At 38.4% G+C, this 20,721-nt stretch overlaps 1 protein-coding gene across 1 annotated transcript in view; it reads left to right on the top strand.

Annotated features, from left to right (window-relative positions):
• The window catches only part of LOC140128461 (solute carrier family 23 member 1-like), a 148,595-nt gene extending 135,140 nt beyond the window's left edge, over nucleotides 1–13,455 (top strand). The window contains exons 11-12 of the mRNA XM_072150168.1: nucleotides 8,194–8,289; nucleotides 12,211–13,455. Coding sequence (XP_072006269.1) covers nucleotides 8,194–8,289; nucleotides 12,211–12,386 — 272 coding nt within the window. The 3' untranslated portion in view covers nucleotides 12,387–13,455. The remainder of the gene's footprint in view (nucleotides 1–8,193; nucleotides 8,290–12,210) is intronic.
• Nucleotides 13,456–20,721: the final 7,266 nt, after the last annotated feature.

The raw sequence follows: 20,721 nt of genomic DNA, 5'->3' as shown, positions 1-20,721 counted from the left end.
TAATATTAATCTGAACACCTGGAACAAAGTGCCTGAGGTACTTTCAATGTGACCATTTTAAAACCAATGCACACTTGACATAGGAATTAAATATAGGATAGTCAGAGGATAAACATCATGTGTAAATCTGTTTGAAATGTAATTATATATGGAATGTTCTCAAGAGCTTCTAGATTGTAAATCTGCACACCCACTCTTAAATAAAGAGTCAGAAGTTTTAGCAACTATATCTTCGGTTTTTGGATACTTCATGTTTAGACATCATATTATACCATCACGGTTATTATAAAACTAGTAGGGTTGTACCATTGGATATTATCAGAGGAATTATAGGTTATAGAAATCCCATCTAGAAACAAAATGCATAATAAGAATTTTTTGGGGTATTAAAATTAAGTGTTAGGAACATGTAATTTATCTAAGATTCAGTAAATTTTCAAAAATGTTTAAAAGTGTATTGTCAAATAAACAAGTTTGCATAATATCTTATTGAATCAAAGGGGGATATTTATCATACGCTGGCGCTCGTGCCCCGCCGCTACAAATTTGCAGCCCGATACATGAAGAGGCTTCTGCCTCTTGATGTATCGGGCTGCCAGTTGCAGGGCCTGGCGTAGAAAAAAACGCAACCGGCGACTTTTCACGTATGAAAAGTCGCCGGCAGCAGCGAGTGCGCAGGCGCGGGGACAGTAACGCCCCGCGCCGGCCCACTCCAGTCCAGCCGCGCCCCCCGCTCGGCCGGCCGCGCCCCCCCTTCACGCCCCTTCACGCCCCACTGGCGTGAAGGTGGCAGATTGTGAAAAATAATCGCAAAAGCTAGCAATAAGCTAGCATTTGCGATTATTTCAGGGCCTCTGCGCCACTGGAGGTCCTGATAAATTTATCAGAGGTCCTGATAAATATCCCCCAAAATGCCTATTTCTCAGTGTATTAGTCTACCTTGTTTCCTATTCCCCCGTATTGTCCACTTAACTGAAATTTACTCTGAAATCTCTGCTGAATCCACATTGGGGTTTCAAGATGAACTGTAAGCTCACAGAAAATATTACATTACCTGTAAATCCTTCAGCAGAATTCAATGGAGAGGGGAAGGGATTACTTTTTAAGACATCACATAGTTTTAATAGCCATAATTCTTTTATTACAAATATAAACCGTAATAGTAAAGAAAAAGTAAGAAATTCTTCAGGTAAACAAATATATGATAGCTTATTCTGATTCAACAGGTTCCTTAGCTCAAAGTTAGATGCAAGTCAATATTTGTAGAGGATCACTTACTTGTTGTTTATTTACCTTATACCTTGCTGCTTGACTCCTTATCAGGAAATTAATGTTTTAGATTAATCTCAAGTGGAGCAATAATTGTAAAATAGATATTACTAAACTATAAAGTTATGGTATCTAAATAATCAACAGAAGTAAGTCTCATTAAAATCACACTGTTCTTAAGGAAGGTAGGCTACAGTACAATAAAAATCCTATAATTTATTTAAAATTTTTATTAAAAGTTCTGTTAAGTTGAGCACCAAATGTATCCACTGTAAGACAGTTTGGGTAGAAATAGAGGTATATTTAATGAAAATCCATGATAAAAGATAAGATGTGAACAGAAACTTAGAGCTGCAATGAGGTGTTAACATCCTTAATGAGGTGTTTGGTTTCCTTAACTAGATATTATGCCATCTGTAATGTAAAGAGTATTATCCTGGAAAAGGATTGCCTCTCTATTTGTATTGTATTTTCTTTTTCTTTATGTTTGCTCTTTGGCGCATAAATGGAACATTGACCAGTTGTCTCCTAATGCTTAGGGTAGGTTAGGAAATTAGGCAGGAACAGTCTTTGTCTGTCTATTTCCTGACCCTGCATAAAAATAGATTTCTATTTAACACTGTTTTATAAAATATTTCATCAGTAACACAGAGAGTTGGAGGTTTACTCATGACATGGCTAATTTATGAATTTATAATTCGGTGAATAATAGAGTTCCACAGTTAATGATTTCCTTTAATTCTCTATTTTTCAAACCAAAGTGAATTTAGGTTATTGTAAGTCACTGAGTATTAGTCATTAATTGCATCTGTATGTGCACCACTTGCCTTTAAATATTGTCATTATGCTAATTGGTTACTACTACTCCAAAGGAAAATAAAATATTTTGTAGACATTGCTCTGCTCTTATTGTCTGAACTTTTCTCTTTTGCGATAAAGAAATGAAGTGCAAAGTGCCTGTTAAATTATAAAACCCTAATCTTAATTTGACCCTGACCATAAAGACTTGTTTATTACCGTTACTACTTCTGCTACTGATGAGTTCAATTGAAAAAAATGTCCTTTAACAATCACTTGATGTTTTTCATGAATAGTCTGTACTATCTGTCATTTTTTCTACTGTGGTAGTCTTTTCCAAGTACTTCCATACGTCCCTTTTCCTTGTTAACCTCTACTGCTATGTCTTTCATCTTTAGTGAGTATACTTGTAAAGGTCTTTCTATCTGCCATCTGTGATCACTTTGAAATTCCTAAGGTACATTTTTTTAAATTCTTAGACCACTCAGATGTTTTACGAAAATTGGTATCATATTCATTCATGAATATCATTTTATATATCAATATTGCTTTATCATAAGTGACCCCTGTTAACAGATAACCCCCTTGCTGAGGCTTTTTAGTCTTAGTATATGTGTAGAAGGTAATATAAGCATTTATAAAGGAATAGTATGCCACATCTACATTTGAAAAGCATTTGTGTGCAATATTTAAGTAGGTAATAAGGCAGCAATGTAGACATTCAAGATTACCCTAAAATGATAGAATATGGTTGAAATCAGAAATAGACCAATATGCCATATTGTGCTGCGCAACCAGCTAAGTTTCAATATGCATATGACCCCATGGAGACAAAAAACTGCAGGTAAATTTATATGTAACTATTTTATAGCTATAAAGTCATCTTCATCCCATAGACTCATATCCTCTTTGTCCTTATAGACCAGTGATGGCGAACCTTTTAGAGACCGAGTGCCCAAACTACAACCAAGACCCACTTATTTATCGCAAAGTGCCAACACAGAAATTTAATTTGTGATTTATACTCCCTGCTCTGTCACAGTTTTCATTCATATCAGTACCCTGAGGACACCAATAAAGCAGAAAATAGAAGAAATTTGTATGATCATTGTAGTTTCCTTCCAGGGTCCCATAAACAGGAAGAATTCTCAGGGCCGGAGTAGGAGCTACATAATGATAATCCAGATCTGCCCCCCCCCCCCCATCCACTCCTCTAGTAGTCCCAGTTAGCGCTGTCACATTAAAATAGCTCTGTGCACATCAAGTCCTGGGCTGTCTGGGACTGCAGGAAGATACCTGGAGTCATCTCTGGTCATGGCCTGGGTGCCCACAGAAAGGGCTCCGAGTGCCACCTCTGGCACCCGTGCCATAGGTTCGGCACCATAGACTGTAAGCTCTTGTGAGCAGGGTCCTTACTCCTATTGTTTCATATGACTATGTCATAACTCTATAACTTTTATTTTGCTATAACTTTTTATCTTATTTATTTATTTATTTATCTCCTCCCCAAATCTGTATGTCACTATGGAATATGATGGCACCATATAAATAAAGATTTTTATTCCTAACAATTCAGGTTAGTTCTGCAAAATCTGTCCAACACTAGCAATTAGCAATTAGAGCATGTTTTGATAGGTTAAAATATCAACATGTGAGCCAAGCAACATATTTCACTGGAGTGCCAACTTCATCAGGGAATATTGGACTATGGTTGTAATGAGTCAGCTATGTACATTTTGGCAGATCCATACAGCTACTGCAGATAATCCCTTCTATTCTCACAATGAGTTACATAATTTACTTCAGGGAAACCGTAAGGTTATATCCAGGAGTATAAAAGTCATCTTTGTTAAAGAGGGTAGGATAAAGAGTAGTGCTTAGTCATTATTGATTCACAATTCACACAAACATTATTTTAAAATGTGATATAGATTAATTCAATAGCCAGGACAAGACAAATTAATTTTTATGAGTTCACACACAAGTATGGGTTTCCACTAATCGGCGTATGAGTCAACTGTTCAAGTCGAAAAAAGTCCTATTCTTGCCTATGTTCAGCTCAGACTATCTTAAAAGCATAAAAGGCCAAAAAAAGGACAAATTATATCAATAAGTTCTGTCACAAAAGATGAGAAAAAATAATCAACTCAAATACAATCCAAAAATAATGAGGCCTTAGCTGGAAATGTTGAATAAAATTAGCTTCTGAGATTGCTGATTTTTTGTAGCTTCAAAGGGGTTCATTGATTTAAAGTGGATTTCGGGCTGAGCCCTCTCCATAGCCGGTAAGTCTTTGCTGCATATTACAGCAAAGTCTTACCGGTAACACCCGCGATCGGTGCTAGCACCGATCGCAGGTGTTTTTGCAGCGATGGCTGCCGGCAAAGCTGCCGGCAGCCTCAAAAAGATAGTGGCACATGGTCCGTCTCCATGGTAGCCTTGGGTCTTCCGAAGACCCGAGGCTATTTCGTTTTAACCCCTTCATTACAATGTGCTGATACCACATTGTAATGAATGAGGAGGATAATCCCCATATACTGCCATACTGTAGTATGGCAGTATATGATAGGATCGATCAGACAACCTAGGGTTAAAGTACCCTAGGGAGTTGGAAAAATAGTATAAATAAAAATAAAAAAAAGTTAAAAAAAAATTATAATAAAAAAACCTAAAATTTCAAATCACCCCCCTTTCCCTAGAACTGACATAAATATAAATAAACATTAAAAATCATAAACACATCAGGTATCGACACGTCCAAAAATGCCCTATCTATCAAAATATGATAACGGTTTTTCAATGTGTTTAACCCCGTAAATAGCGCCCAAAGTCGAAAATGGCACTTTTTTGCCATTTTGAAAAATGTAAAAAAATCTATAAAAAGTGATCAAAAGGGTGTACAGTCCTAAAAATGATATCATTGAAAATATTATCAAATTTTGCAAAAAGTTACACCACCCACAGCTCCGTACACCAAAGTATAAAAAAGTTATTAGCGCCGGAAGTTGGCAAAATCAAAAAAATTACTTTTGTACAGGAGGTTTTAATTTTTGTAAATGTATGAAAACATTATAAAACCTATACAAATTTGGTATCCCCCTTAATCGTACCGACCCAAAGAATAAAGTAGACATGTCATTGGGGGCGCTCTGTGAAAGACGTAATATCCAAGTCCACAAGAAAATGGCGCAAATGCGTGTTTTCACCATTTTTATTGCATTTGGAATTTTTTTCCCGCTTCCGAGTACATGGCATGGAATATTTAATACCATCACTATGAATTGCAATTTGTTACGCAGAAAACAAGCCGTCACACTAAAATAAAAATAAATAAAAAAGTTATAGATTTTTGAAGGTGGGGAGTGAAAAATGGACATGAAAAAACAGGAAAGGGCCCGGTCCTTAACCGGTTAATGACTACCTCTCATTCAGATCCAACATCTGGCATCCCTGTCAATTATCTGCAGTTTTATTACTCTTTACTAAGCACAGCACAATACATGCATTATATTAAACATTGTAGATTTGTCCAAAAGGACACTTATTAGTATCAGCCTGTACTGTAGGAGGTATTACCTTTTTTTTTTATTCCAAAGGTGGTGCTGTAACTTACTTACATATTATCAACATAATGGGGCAGATTTATCAAGCAGTCTGAAAGTCAAAATATTTCCAATTGCCCATGGCAACCAATCACAGCTCCCCTTTAAAATATTCATGAGCACTGGTGAAATGAAAGCTGAGCTGTGATTGGTTGCCATGGGCAACTGGAAATATTCTGACTTTCAGACTGCTTGATAAATCTGCCCCAATGAGTAGAGAAGAAAAGTTGGCACTTTCTTTAAAATCGTCTTTACTTCATTGTGTAAAAGATTTGCCATCAGTACAGAGAAGAGGATATAAAGAAGGAGCACGTTCTAGGGATGACTCATTTTGCACTAGTCCCAGCGCTTCATCTTGCCTAGGACTAGCGAGCTAGAACCAGCGTGAAACAAGTCATCCCTAGAAAGTGCTCCTGCTTTATACCCTCTCCCCTGTACTGACCACATCTCTTTCATACAATGAAATAAAGAAAAGACAATTTTAAAGAAATTGATGAGTACTTTTCTTCTCTACTCATGATGTTCACATTGTGCAGCAGCTGTGCTTGGGATAAAAGCTCAGCCCTGTTCACTTGAATGAGGCAACATGAAAAGATGTGATGTCATTGGCCTGTGAGTGTAAGAAATGCTTCAAAACAGATGATCATTTATTGTACAAGCAATTGGAAACTCATAGGTAATCAAAACCAAAATAACTGCAGCAACAATCAATTATTTGTTTTAAAGGAAATCTACTGATTTCCGTTTTCATGCTGACACTTTAAAAATTTTTTTCTTCTTCTTGGAACCGGTAGAATATTATAGCAAAATACTTTATAAAAATGTTCAAATGAAGATATGGTACTCTTGGGCGTAAGAACTATCATGCTTGTGCTCCAGCTATAGATAATTATGCACATCTTTATGCACATTATGCCCTCCTCCCTCCCCTGGCCGAGATTCGCGTTGAGAATCACGCATTCAGCCAGCTATCGTCTCGTGATCCTCAATGCACTGTACAGCTGTGCTATAGACCATGCCGAGAGCCGTTGGAGGGAGGAGGGCATAATGTGCGTAAGAGGTGTGCATAGTTATTAATAGCCAGAACACAGAGAAGCCAGACCCTCATTTGAATATTTTTATAAATCATTTCTCTGTTTTATTCTACAGGTTCCAAGAAAAAGAAAATAAATTTATGTATCGGCATGAAACAGATATCAATAATTGTGCTTAGCTCCAAACTGAGTTTCAGGACTTTTAGATTTCCTTTAAAACAAATAATTCACTGTTGCTGTAGTCAAGTAAACCCACATCTAAGGTAAGGCTCAGAGCTGCAGCTCTACATTTAATGCACAAATACATTTAATGTTATTAATTAGCATTTTCCTGTGTTCACTTTTTTCTCTAAAAGTTGACCATTATGCTGTTTTTTTTGTTCTGTTTATTTTCTGTTTTCATTGTACATAACTTGACTATAAGATTGCTTTTAGTTGTATTCAGTTGTATTTGAAGCTTCATTCACTGCCAAAAGTTCTAAGCCTCATTTCAGGAGAGGTCTGTTTATTACGGCTGTGATTAGGAAACTAAAATTCATCCATGATGGCATGTGTATAGGGGCCTAATTATTAGTAATGGTAACAGCATGTAGGAGGGTATAAATGTAAAAGACTAAGACAAAGTTAAGAAAGGGAAATAAGTTAAAATAAATATAATTATTGATAATATAAATATTAAATGTAAAATATATAACATGACACATCAATGTATGAAGTGTAAGAGATCCCAAAGTCTGCTTCCTTTGAATGAGCAGATTCCTTTTGAATGAGCAGATTTTTTTATACAGTTGTTTGTCCATTAGTTAGTAAAGTAAAAAAATGGTTATATAGCACAGGCTTCTGCTTCTTAAATAAAAGATTTAATAAGGTTGGGATCATCTAATTTTCTATAACTTCCTTATTACCCGGATACATCAGAATAATGAATTATAATACTTGAAGTATCACAATCAGCTTAGGAACTAATGTATAGAAACAGATAAGTGACTTAAAAGGATACTCTCATTTCAGCAAATGTTATTGTTTGTATTATGAAAGGTTATACCATTTTCCAGTATATTTTGTGTATTCATTCCTCATGGTTTTCTAGATTTCTGCTTGCTGTCCTACAATAGAAAGCTTCTATGTTTACTACCAATGGACAGAAATTTGACCATAGCCACACAGGTGCGCGGCTCGTTATCACACACAGCTCTGATTACTCTATGTGATACTAACGAGATGTGCACCATGGTCAGATTTCTAGCGGCTGGAAGTAAACATAAAAGCTTTCTATAAAAGGACAGCAAGCAGAGATCTAGAAAACTATGAGAAATTGATACAGAAAGTATGTTGGAAAATGGTGTAACTTTTCATAATACAAACAATAACATTAATTTGCCGTAACGGAAACACCCCTTTAAGCAATTAATATGTAAACATTTGTTTGTACACATTTATTCATTGGTGGAACTTTCTGAAATAGAATAAACAATGTGTTCTTTTTTAAGGAGTAAAGGAACTTGACCAAACCATAACTGTGCTTCTCACAACTAAAATGTTTGTTGGAGGATTCCTTGGATGTCTTCTTGATAACACCATTCCAGGTAAACTATACACATACATTCATTGCTTCCTGTTGCAACACTGTGTCCTTAATGTTAGGATACACATGTAAAACATATGTGCATCAGAGGTGAAACCTTCCCAAGAATATCATGTTGGGAAGTGGTTGCACATGTATATATATCTTAGATGCTCAGATGGCATGGAAAGGTACATGGGTTCAAAAAGAAAATTCAAAATTCAATATATGTTTAGAAAAATATTTAGGAATGGGTAATATTTGTTTAATTGAAACATCAGATCTTGCTCTTAGCCAAGGTTTATCAGGTTCAAAACATTCATCTTACTGTCCCTTGCTGTAAAAAGCTCCTTTAGCTTTTTTCAGATCTGTCTTATTCTGTGGGATTAAGAAGAGTTAGTCTGACAACTCTACTAAAAATCTACTCCATTCATTCTCTAGTGTTTTAAAATCCATATTTGTACATGAACCTCAGATTGACTCTTGATCATAAATGATTTGGTCTATAAGTGTCCTGTTATCACTAGTGGGTGGAGACAATAGGCAAGACAAGTATTTATCCCTACGTTCAATTCAATGGGAGCTTTCAAAAAATTGCAGAGCTCATTTAATAATAATAATAAATAATAAACTCTAAAACTCTCATTCACTGAAGACTACCATTCTCAAGATCTCTATGGGGCCAGTTTTCATGATCAGTGGAGTCCTAGCAGTTAGACCTTTACTGCATACCTTCTTATCCCCTATCCTATAAATTGGGGTAACTTTGGACAAACCCTTTATGCCACCGCTGCTATGCTAGCATCTTTTGTTATTAACCATTTTTTTAAATCTGTGTTCCCCTTAGAGCAGTGGTGGCGAACCTATGGCACGGGTGCCAGAGGTGGCACTTGGTACACTCTCTGTGGGCATTCAGGCCATCACCCCAGTACAGAGTTTCCAGACAGGATGTAAAACCTCCTCCTGCAGTCCCAGGCAGCCCAGGATGTGCTATCAGTGTTATTTTAAAGCTACACATCCTTAGCTGTCTGGGTCTACAGGAGGAGCAAGGAAGTGCAGGCAAGGCTGTGTTAGTATTGGAGCTCCTTCTCTGGGCCCCACAATCCTGTTCAGGGGACCCTGGAAGGAAGCTACAATGATAATCTGAATTTCTCCTCTTCCTTTCAACTGTATTGGTGTCCTCAGAACGCCAATACAATTAAAAGCCGTGACAAACAGGTAGCAACAATGTTACTGCTTAAATTGCCAAGTTGGCTCTTTGCATTTAAATAAGTGGGTTTTGGTTGTAGTTAGGGCACTCAATCTCTAAAATGTTCGCCATCACTGCCTTAGAGGGAGTGTGTTGATTTTGTAAAACTTACTCTGTGTGCCAGAAGGATTCAATGGTTTAAAACTCATTCAGCTGAACTGAACACTCAGTTCAGTTTAGTTGACTTAAGTTCAGGACAGGAAATTTACCCTCCCCCCCCCATTTGGACCAAGTTTTATGTAGTGAGCTGAACTGCATGAAATAGCCCTAGGGTTATTTTTGTGGACATAAGGGTACAATTCTATTCCAGGGTAACGTTTCTGAAAGCAATCACCCTCAATCCTATGAGGTTATATAATAATACAAGTACAAAGCAATTCCACTTTTGTACACAATATAATAACTCACTTTGCAGTGGCCTCTACCATGGTGAAATATTATGCCCCTATGTTTAACCCTCATCAGTAGACCATGTATGCAATGTGTGGAAATATCACATATATCTCTAAAATGTTCTTATAAAAAATAGTTGATCTTTGTAATCCACTCCAGTTCATATAGGCTGTGGTACTAAGAGGATATGGGAAAATAAGCATATGGCATAATTCATTTAACTGCTTTTTCTCTGCCTCCCATGAAAATGGCATTTTAGTCAGATGAAATTTAGCATTATTAATCATCTGGAATCATTTCCTGAATATTGCAAAATATACAAGGTTTTTCTGCTGATTTGTTGTCCCAAAGAGCAGACTCATACTACATTTTATTTTACTTTGCAAAATCAGCTTTCAAAAAAATCATACATAGCACATACCTGTGTTGATGAGACAGAATAGTATGTAAAAGGTACTTAGACTATAGAAAGTGGATGTAATCTACCAAAAAGGGTCTCATAACAAACTAAAATATTGTAGCAACACTTCTATAAGATAAATACCTTAGTCGACTGGGGCTACCTGTTCTCTCGTGGTATGGTGTTGTCTGGTGGATTCCGGATCAGGGACATAACTACAATGGTAGCAGCCATAGTAGTAGTGTCAGGAGGCTCCAGAAGGGGTGTAACTAGGAGAGGCCGGGCCCCAGATTTCTGAAAGGGGCCCCCCTTCTGCTTAAAAACAATTTACGAATTTGTACAGACAAATTTATACAATCACAAACATTTACGCACTCATATACACACATTTATATTATATACACACTCGTAGGAGCACATTTACTAAGCTCCATGTGCCAGTTTTCTTTGCACATTCTTTCTAGTGCAAACTGCTTGCACAGGTATTTAAGAAGGGTCCACGACACATATGTGTCACACATGACCCTTTTGTGTCGCGGCTGCACTATTCTTCATGCAACACAAATTTCTGCACTGAAGAGGGCTAAGTCAGACAGTGTGCCGGTCAGGCATACAAAGTTCAACAGAATTGTGTCACATGCCCTATATTGAAGGTGCACCACAAAAAAATTGGCACACTCTGTCGGACCTGTGCAGAGGGCGCAAGATTCATGAAGAATGGGTGCTGAATCTGGGGCCCTCTACATACTACATAGGCAAACGGCATACAGTACAGCCTGCACTTTTCTTAGTAAATGTGCCACATAAAGTTCTAAACTCATACACTCACTTTTATATACTTGTATACACTTATACGCGCAAAGTTATGTACTTACATATACATTTATACACTAATACGTCCAGTATATATAAGCTCATACAGTATGTACACACATACAGTAATTACACATCCATATATTTATACAGATATATAGTATATACACATCTAATTTGCACACATACTATATAGTACATACACATTATATACATACATATAGTATGGACAGTTCAGTAGTGTGTGTCGACAGCTTTGAGTGTGGCCGTCTGTGTCATCAGGCAGTTGGGGTTGAGGCTAAAAGGCTGGGCAAGGGGGGCAGCTGTGCCGCCATGCGCGAGGGGGGTGGGAATGTGTTGGCACACAGATATTTCAGCGGACGGACAGGAGTTTGGCGTCTGTGTGGGGGTTGATAGAGAGCGTGGCCGGCACAGGTGTGGCGGCTCTATGTTCAGCATTTTAGCCTCCATCTCTACAACTATAAAGCATGCATTACTACGGAAATGATAATGTGTGGTATTATGAAGCATGAGAAAAGCAAAGCAGTGAAGCGAGATTAGAAAAAACTCCTCCTTTCAATCATTGCTACTGAAGACCATGGGCTGGGGCGTTACTGTCCCCGCGCCGGCGCACTCGCTGCTGCCAGCGTCTTTTCATATGTGAAATGTCGCTGGCTGCGTTTTTCCTACGCCAGGCCCTGCTGCGCCTCTTGATGTATCCCCCTGCGAACATGCAGCGGCAGTGCCAGCGTATGATAAATATCCCCCATTATCTGGGTAATTTGGAATTTTTTAATAGATCAATAGCCTATATGTCCATGGTTCCAGTAATATCTTTGTCCAACATACAGTATATGGTACTTTATTTTATTTAAACTGAAAAACCTCAGTGAAGCACAACAGTTAGAAATAAATCCCTGAATGACAGACCTTCCTGTGCAGTCAGTAGAAAATCTCCTTGCTAAAGCACACAATCTCAAGATATTGCTCTCTAACTTTCTTACATGTTTTGGCTAGCAACCAGCATAGTGCAATAAATCATTTGTTCAGCAAAGAAATGAAGATCTTGTTTTCTTATTTCCGCTTAGGTTCAGATGAAGAAAGGGGAACTTCTGCTTGGCATAAACAAATGCATGCAGGGAAAACTAATGGCAGAGTAGGACAATCTTGTTATGATCTGCCTTTTGTCACAAAATACCTAAGAAGGCTTTCATGGACTCGATACATTCCATTCTTGCCAACATTTCAGAGGGATAAGAATTAGCTACCCTCCTCCAACGGTCTGTTTCATAAGCTACATCCATAGGCCGCATGCTCCGGATTTCATCTGTGCTGCACCTACACTACATGCCGCTGTCCTTTGCAGTCATAATACAAGAGCTTGGGGGCTGTTGTTTTTATGAAGAAAATACCAATTGTTTGTGTTTTATGTTTTTTCCCTGTAATGTATTGTACAATAATTGCTTTATTGACCACTGAGAATTTGATTTATATATCACAATCAAAATGAATATGAGAAAATAATGCTGCTGTAGGGGATCGTGTTCATGTGTAAAGTTGGATTCACTTTAGTAATGGTATCTGTGAACTTTACACTAAAATAAATTGTGTAGAAAAATAACAAACTTCAATAATAGACTCTTTGGGGACATTTCTCATAGGATTTTCTTGACTCGCATTGGGGTTTTTCTTGAATATTTAGTCCTAAAACAATTGCACAGTTTTTTTTGCGACTCTCAAAAATAGTGGCTTAAACATAGAACCATGGGTGGTGCAACACCATGTAAAGCCAGTATTATGACTTGTGATTTAACAAAATAGTCACTCCAGTCCCTCCTGGCATATGTGCTGTGATTTTTTAATCATTTAGAGATTTTTTTAAGCCCCAGACACTGCTGACAGATTTATTAAAAGGTCCAAGCAACTTTAATAAATCTGATGGGCAGCGGAGCTCCAAAAGCAGTCATAGAAATGTCCCATTGTGCCTGCCTCATCATAAATCTCCCCCTTTTCCTTTATGAATACTCTATCCACAGAATCAGACAAATCACATATAGAGCTGGTCTACATGCCTGATCAGTGCTCCATTTACTTCTATGCAAGATAACTGTTCGGGAAGTCCCATAGGAGTGAATGAAGTCAAGAATGCTCTCTCCATTCATATAGAGCACTCAGGGGCACTTGTGAGCCCCTTATTCTTACAATCTCCTGGGGCCCCATTTGTCTGACCCACAAATGACTAGATACTTCTCACTGATCCTGTGGAAAGGGGAATCCGAATGGGAGGGATAACATACCAAATAATAATAATAATACCTATATAAATACCAATACCAAAGCATTTTATTGATCTTAGGCCTCATTGAGAAGGCCGTCTGTGGGGGATGTATATGTGGCCACAAATTTGCGGCTGCATGTACATCCCCATAGATGGAAATGGTGGCATGGCGGCGGTACGGTGCCACACATGTGTGGCACCAATCCGCGCTTTACACAGGGAAAAGATAGAGCATGCTCTATTTTTCCCTGACTCTGCGGCTCTGCGTCGCTGTTTTCTATGGAGGGAGGAGGAGTCATCCCTCTCCAGTGCACGGCGGTATGCCCGCCCAGTGGGCATACCGCCGTGTGAATGTACCCTAAGTTGCCCAAAATTAAAACTGTTTGTTAGGCATTACTTAAATTAGTTACCATGTTGCAACTATGCCATACAGTATGTCTTTGCTCATGCTGGCAAATTCTGGAATATGTTTCCGCAGCATTAAAAGTAAGCTTAGGTTTCTATAATACGGTCATAATTGGGGGATGATGTGGCTGCTATGGACAAATATCATCAACTCCCAATTCTGAATTGCATTAGACACTAAATCATTTTCCTGCTTAGTACTGGAATGAGTGTTTCTAGTGGACCCTTGTCTGGTGCATAAAAGATATATTTTTCTGCCAAATTAATAGATATTTCTTACATTAAGATGTGCTCCAACTTGGTGTGTTAAGTTACCTGTTAGATAGAGAGAGACAAATGTATAGGTTTATGTTAACAATCCAAATGTGGCCAACACTTTTCTGGTTATATGTATTGTGATGAATTTATAAAATTAATAAACATCTACTTGAACATGCAATGCTTTGCTGTTTCTCTTCCTGCTTTAATGGTTTTCCATTATTTTTCTCTTTATTATTTTTAAATATTTTAATCTTATTTACATCAACTAATGCACTGAGAATGAAACACTCAATCAGGAAATGAGTAAGAATACAAAGATGAGAGGAAAGAATATGGAGATGAAGAAAGCGCAAACTCAAGTGGAGTAAAAGCTGTAACGATACATAAAGCCCAATCACTAGGTTACTCACCATTGAATTAAGTGCAGTATACAGGGCAGGCTTGTCAGCTTAGCCTCCACGATCAGCTACCTACCTCCTGTAGTCATATATCAGACAAACATTTTGAAGATATACAGGACACAGACAGATGTATCCAAAAAAATGACTGGTGTAGTAGGATAGAAATTAGATTTTTTTTTGTAGGACAAAACTAATTTGACCCAGAATTAATGTTGAGCGGATCCGAACCCGAAAAGTAAGAAGTTTGAGTTTAGGAATTGATCAGCTAGTCAATAAGTCGGTCTGACATTTAACATGTAAGGCTCTTAAAATAATATCAGAATAATGGATTATATTTCAGCCTATCTAGTCTGCACAACGTACATTATGTTTTGTCATTTGTCTGTGAACAAGATGCATTTAGTTCTATGCATTTGCCTGCTCCATAATGAATATGCATTTAACTACAAGTTTTTTTGATGACCCATATTCATCATATGTGGATGGAATCATTATTGGTGAGTAGACAAAGATATCAGTTATAAAATATTCATTATAATCTAGAGGCTTGCTTTTAGAGATTTGCCGTTTACACAATATTACAGAGATAAATCTGGATGATGTCTGAGCAGACCTACAAGTAGCTTCCATTTGGAGACCTTCTACTGCAGAGGTGGTTGAACCTTATCTACCAGAAAAATATACAGCTACTGTATATTAACTATATTTTTGCATTTTCATTTTTCACTCCCCAACTTCAAAAAATTTTCTTTAAAGAGCGGTGGTGTCATTTTTTCCAATTTTTGATGATATTTTCAATGCTACCATCTTGAGGACAGCATGGCTTTTCGATCACTTTTTATAGAACATTTTAATATTTAGCATAATGTCAAAAAAGTGGCATTTTCCACTCTGGGCGTTATTTTGCGTTAAGGGGGTTAAACACCGGGAATAGCCATCATTATATTTTGATAAGACAATTTGTGTTGCAAGGATGCCTAAATTGTTTATAATTCTTACTGTTATGATGGTTATTGGTTATAGTGATTAGAATTTTTTCTTTTTTTAACTTTTGTTTTTACTATTTTTCCAACCCCCTTTGGTACCCTCTGGAATGTCTAATTGATCCTACTGTATTCTGCCATACTTCAGTGCAAATCGTACATTGTAATAGATGGATTAACATAGGACAGCCTAAGGTCTTTGTATGACCAGAGACTGTCAAAGTTACAGATCGCTGCTCCCCGACATCATGGGGAGCAGCAATCTAAGCCAACATGGCGGCTTTTATGAGCTGCTAGCTTCTTAACGCCGTCCCCAGCTTTGCCAATGGCGATCGATGGGTTATTGCCCGTGATCGATGCCAGCACCGATCGCAGGTGTTACAGGTGGTATTTGCTGCAATATTCTATGGAGAAGTTGCAGCCTGTGAGCCCTCTCTAAACACCCACAGCTGACGTTTGACATAGTAATACATCATACATTGTTAAGGAGAGGTATTTCAGGAATAAGCATAATTGATACTTTTATGGGTCATTAAGATATGAGCTAATATGTAATTAATTGTTAGTTACAATTTTACTCCCTTAAAAAAATTCTATAGACATACACTATAATGAAGAATTAAAATACTACTGGCACTTTAATTAGTCGTGTGACTTTGTTCTTGTATAGGTTTGGCTGTCATAAATTGCTTGCAGTGGGTTTGATGCCACCAGAGGGGGCAGGGCCCGACATTAGGGGGCTTAACCATCATCAAAGAGCAGAGAAGCCACAGATTTTAGTGCATACAGGTCTGTTCAAGAAAGGAGTTCAACAAGGGACTCCCCCAGATATACTCCCCCAAGGACATATGTTGCATGTGGATTATTAGCCCTCAGGTGAATAATCTTACATTTATCCACATTGAACCTCATTTGCCAAGTGGATGACCAAACACTCAGTTTGTCCAAGTCATCCTGCAGCCTATGAACATCCTCCATAGAGGATTACACTTGGTGCCATCTGCAAAAATAGACACAGTGCTTTTAATTCCTACCTCTGTATCATTAATAAATAAATTAAAAAGTAGTGGGCCTGGGGTGCACCACCTATAATTGTCTATGAGGGACAGTGACAAATTCCTTAGCAAAATCCAAGAACACAATATCCACAGCGGCTCCTCTGTCCAGGCATCTGCTGACCTCTTCATTTTAAGAATGTAGGGGTCCGACCCTTTTTTCACATTTATATACTTAAAAAATTTATTAGGATTTGTGTTGCTATATTTGGCCACCTGTCTTTCATTTTGGCTGATTTTATTTCCTTCTTAGAGATTTTGGTAAGTGTTTTGTAATTATTGAAAGACTCAGGTGACATCAGATTTATATTTTTTGAATGCCTTCTTTTTATCATTACTTGCCCTTTTAACTGTAGCTGTAAGCCACACGGGGTGTAATCTAGCCCTGATCCCAGTCTATATCCTGTAGTGCAGCCTTAAATTTTTGGGGACTTAGCCTTCTTAAAATACAATGTTTTTTTTTTCACTTTCCCACATGTTTTTGCCCTTTACAGTTTAAGAGGAAAATAATTATGTTATGATCGCTGTTCCCAAGGGTTTCCAGGACAGTGACATTTTGGAAAATTTCCGCATTGTTAGAAATCACAAGATCCAACAATGCATCACCTCTCGTGGGATCTTCTATTAACTGTACCATAAAATTATCCCACAGAAAGTTGATAAAATTCCCCCCTTCACAGATGAAGAAGAGCCCTGACCCCAATTGATATTTGGAAAGTTAAAGACTCCCATGGTCACTATTGTTCCCTCCTGTGTAGCCCGCTACATCTGTTTATATAGATGACCCTCTATTTCCTGAGAGATATTGGGGGGTCTATAAAGTACACTAAACATAATTTTCTCAAAACTCTCCTGGCTTAGAATTTCAACCCACATAGTTTCAACCTACTCATACTCTACAATGACCACTGTCCCCTCTACAATCAATTTTAAGTCTCTTCTGACATAATTTGGCATGCTTTGTGCAACACTGCATAATCTGTTTGTGCTGTATAAATAAAGAATTATTATTATTATTATTATACAGACATATACCACCCCCCTCCTATTTACCCTGTCTTTCGAAAGAGTGTAAAACCTTGAATATTAACACCCAAATCATGTGATAAATCTAGCCATGTCTCCACTACACCAACTACATCCAACTGTTCCCTTTAATACCAGAACCTCAAGCTCACCCATTTTGCTTGCGATACTTCTGGCATTTGTAAACATACTTTCATTTTCCATTGATTAAGAGTAATTTTACTGGCACATATATCCTCACTATTGTTTTGTAACTTGTGGATCCACTTCCTATCCACTGCTTTATTCCCCCATTCACCACCCACTTCAACCCCCACCAACATAACCTGCCCCATCTCTGACCTGTCTACCCCTTTAGCTTCTTATGATAATAATTCTTTATTTATATAGCGCCTACAAATTACACAGCGCTGCACAAAGCAGGGACCAATTGGTCCCTGTCCCCATGGGGCTCACAATCTAAACAACCTACCAGTATGTTTTGGAGTGTGGGAGGAAACTGGAGGATCCTCCTCCCCCAATCCTAGTTTAAATACTTTTCCGCCTGCAAGGATCTTCCATAGCACAGCAGCCCCCCCCCCCTCCATTTAGTTCAAGTTATCTGCGGAAAACAGCTTGTACCCCAATGAAAAGTCAGCCCAGAGCTCCAGGAACCCAAATCCCTCTGCTCTACACCAAGATCTGTGCCATGCATATTCCGGATAATACTACCTTGGATGTCTTTCCCTTAAGCTTTGAACCTAATTCTTTCAAATTATTCTTCAGGCTTATCCACCTACCATGTATTCTGTAATTGGTGCCAACATGGGCAGCTCGGTCATTCCCCGCCACTCTCAGTAATTTATCCACTATTTCCACCACATACTGAACCCTGGTACCAGGGAGAAGGCAAACCATTTGGTTGAGGCGGTCTTGGTCTGGAAATTATTCTATCCATCTTCTTAATTAGTGAGACTCCTTTATGTGGTGAAATGTCATTGTAACGGGTCACACAGACAACAGAACTAAAAGTCTCTATGGGAAGAGTCCGGAGGGAGGAGTCTGTGGACCAGTGGACCCTCTGGACCACCGCAGGAGATGGTATGAGGCCTGCGGTGGCAGCCAAGGTACAGGGAAGTGCAGGAAACAGTCCAAGCCTGGGATGACAGCAGCAACACAGAGGAACACTGGTAACGCTGGCACGGACTGCAGACACCGCTGGACTGGAACCCTGGAAGGCACAGCAGGAAGCGTATGGGAACGCTGGAGACAGGAGACACGGAGGCGTCTGGAAACGCTGGAAGACAGGACACACCAGGAGCGTATGGGAACGCTGGAGACACACAGAAACACAGGAAAGCGTCTGGAAACGCTAATGGGCTTTCTCTTCCACAGGAACGGCTTAGAGAATCCTGGCATGGAAACCATAGGAGATCCTAGGAGAAGATCCGGCAGGGAGAGAAGGGAGGTGCCGGATTCTAAGGGCGAGCCGGATTAGCAGGAGCCAATCAGGAGGACGCTGGCCCTTTAAGGCTTGAGAAGTCCGCGCGCGCCCTCTAGTGGTGAGAGTGTGCGACTGCAGGCAAGGAGGCGTGCGGCCTACACGCCGGGAGCCGGAGCACAGACAGGAGCCAGGAGAGGTAAGTGAGGGCAGGGAGACGGGGGCTGGCAGGCAGCGGAGCACGGGTGTACCCGCGATCCGCGAAATGGATCGCGGGAGCACCCGTGACAGTCATATCAGTGAAGCTGAGGTAATGTACCGTGAAGACAGTTGCACATACAGCTATAGTAGATGAGATAAACATGTAGTTTATTAGTTGCCACTACTGTGCTAAAGGTGCAGGACAGTATGTGTGATCATCACCTCAGAGTTTACTGGGAACAGAGCGTGAGTGGAATGAGCTGTAGTATCCTGTGTTGACCATCTTGGAGATAACTCCACCTAATTTAGAAAGCCCATTACTAGTTAAGCTCCATTTTGTGATTAATGGCACTGAGTTTTTTATTCATTTATTTATTTATTACATTATGGGTTTTTGTAATAGATGTAGGATTTAACCTATTTTGGCACTGGAGAACAGCTGTTTCTGTTTTTGTATATCCCCATTCCATTAGCTAAATATTTACTATTTTTTTCATCAGAGAGACTTGCATTTATGTGGGAATATTTTTTTATTTCACTGTTTTAGGATATATATAACTGTTTCACATTTTTAATAAACTACTTAGATAAAGTACTGGTAAACAATGTGTGTGAAAGTTCTCTTACAAGTAATTTCTTTGATGCCTTTAGTATCTCAATGCAGTTTTGTAAAAAATATTATCTTATAAAATATATAAGAGGGCAATTATCTTTTAAAACTTTGTTGAACAGGACATATCTTTCTCATGGTGTTCTGCCATGATAATTTTGAAGAATACTTTAAGTAGTTTATTACCTTCTATTTATTTAACCAATTTATTTGCAGTTCCTTTGTTTAAGCATACAAATATAATTTGGTTAACAGATGGTGTATGTGTTTTACTGAAACACCTCTGGCCAATGAAATTACCATGGTCTTTATGGATGAATTACTCAACATGTGTCATTGTTATTAAGGTTGAGGCACTTAGGTTAGGAATTTATAGTTAATTTCTTGAGCAAATGGTTGTTTGAGGTATTATCTCATTCCTTTGTCAGAATGAATTATTAATAAAACAATTTTAACATAGATAAATCAACTGTTTACCAATGTATCTGTAGCTGAGTTTTCCAAACTGTCAGCTGCCTACTTGCCTCTGCATATTCCAGGTGATATGGGACTTATAGAAGACAAGCCTTCTCTAGGTCACTGTACAGACATAAAACAATACAAACAAATACAGGTCAAATTGGAAAAACAGAAATACAGTATAATAGAGCAGCAAACTGAGTAACTAACAGGGTAGAAAGCAGGTCAAGCAAAGCTAAAACGAACAATGGACTAATTGAGAACCAAACACTTATAAGAACCTACTCCAGGTGATTGGAGCAGAAGTCTGTCAAAACATTAGCTATTGCTGGACAGAGCAGACTGCAGGATGATATGGGTGTGATGCAAACGACTCCAAATGAGCCAACATCTTCACACAGGCAAATGACAGGTGAAACGCAAAGCATCCTCAACCATATATCAAAGACAGAGGATGATGCCAGCATGAATGCTACAGTACCATTAATACTGTTTACAGT

This window comes from Engystomops pustulosus, chromosome 4, assembly GCF_040894005.1.
Source record: "Engystomops pustulosus chromosome 4, aEngPut4.maternal, whole genome shotgun sequence".
In the NCBI taxonomy this organism is placed as follows: domain Eukaryota; kingdom Metazoa; phylum Chordata; class Amphibia; order Anura; family Leptodactylidae; genus Engystomops; species Engystomops pustulosus.
This window is presented reverse-complemented; position numbering and strand designations above follow the sequence as displayed.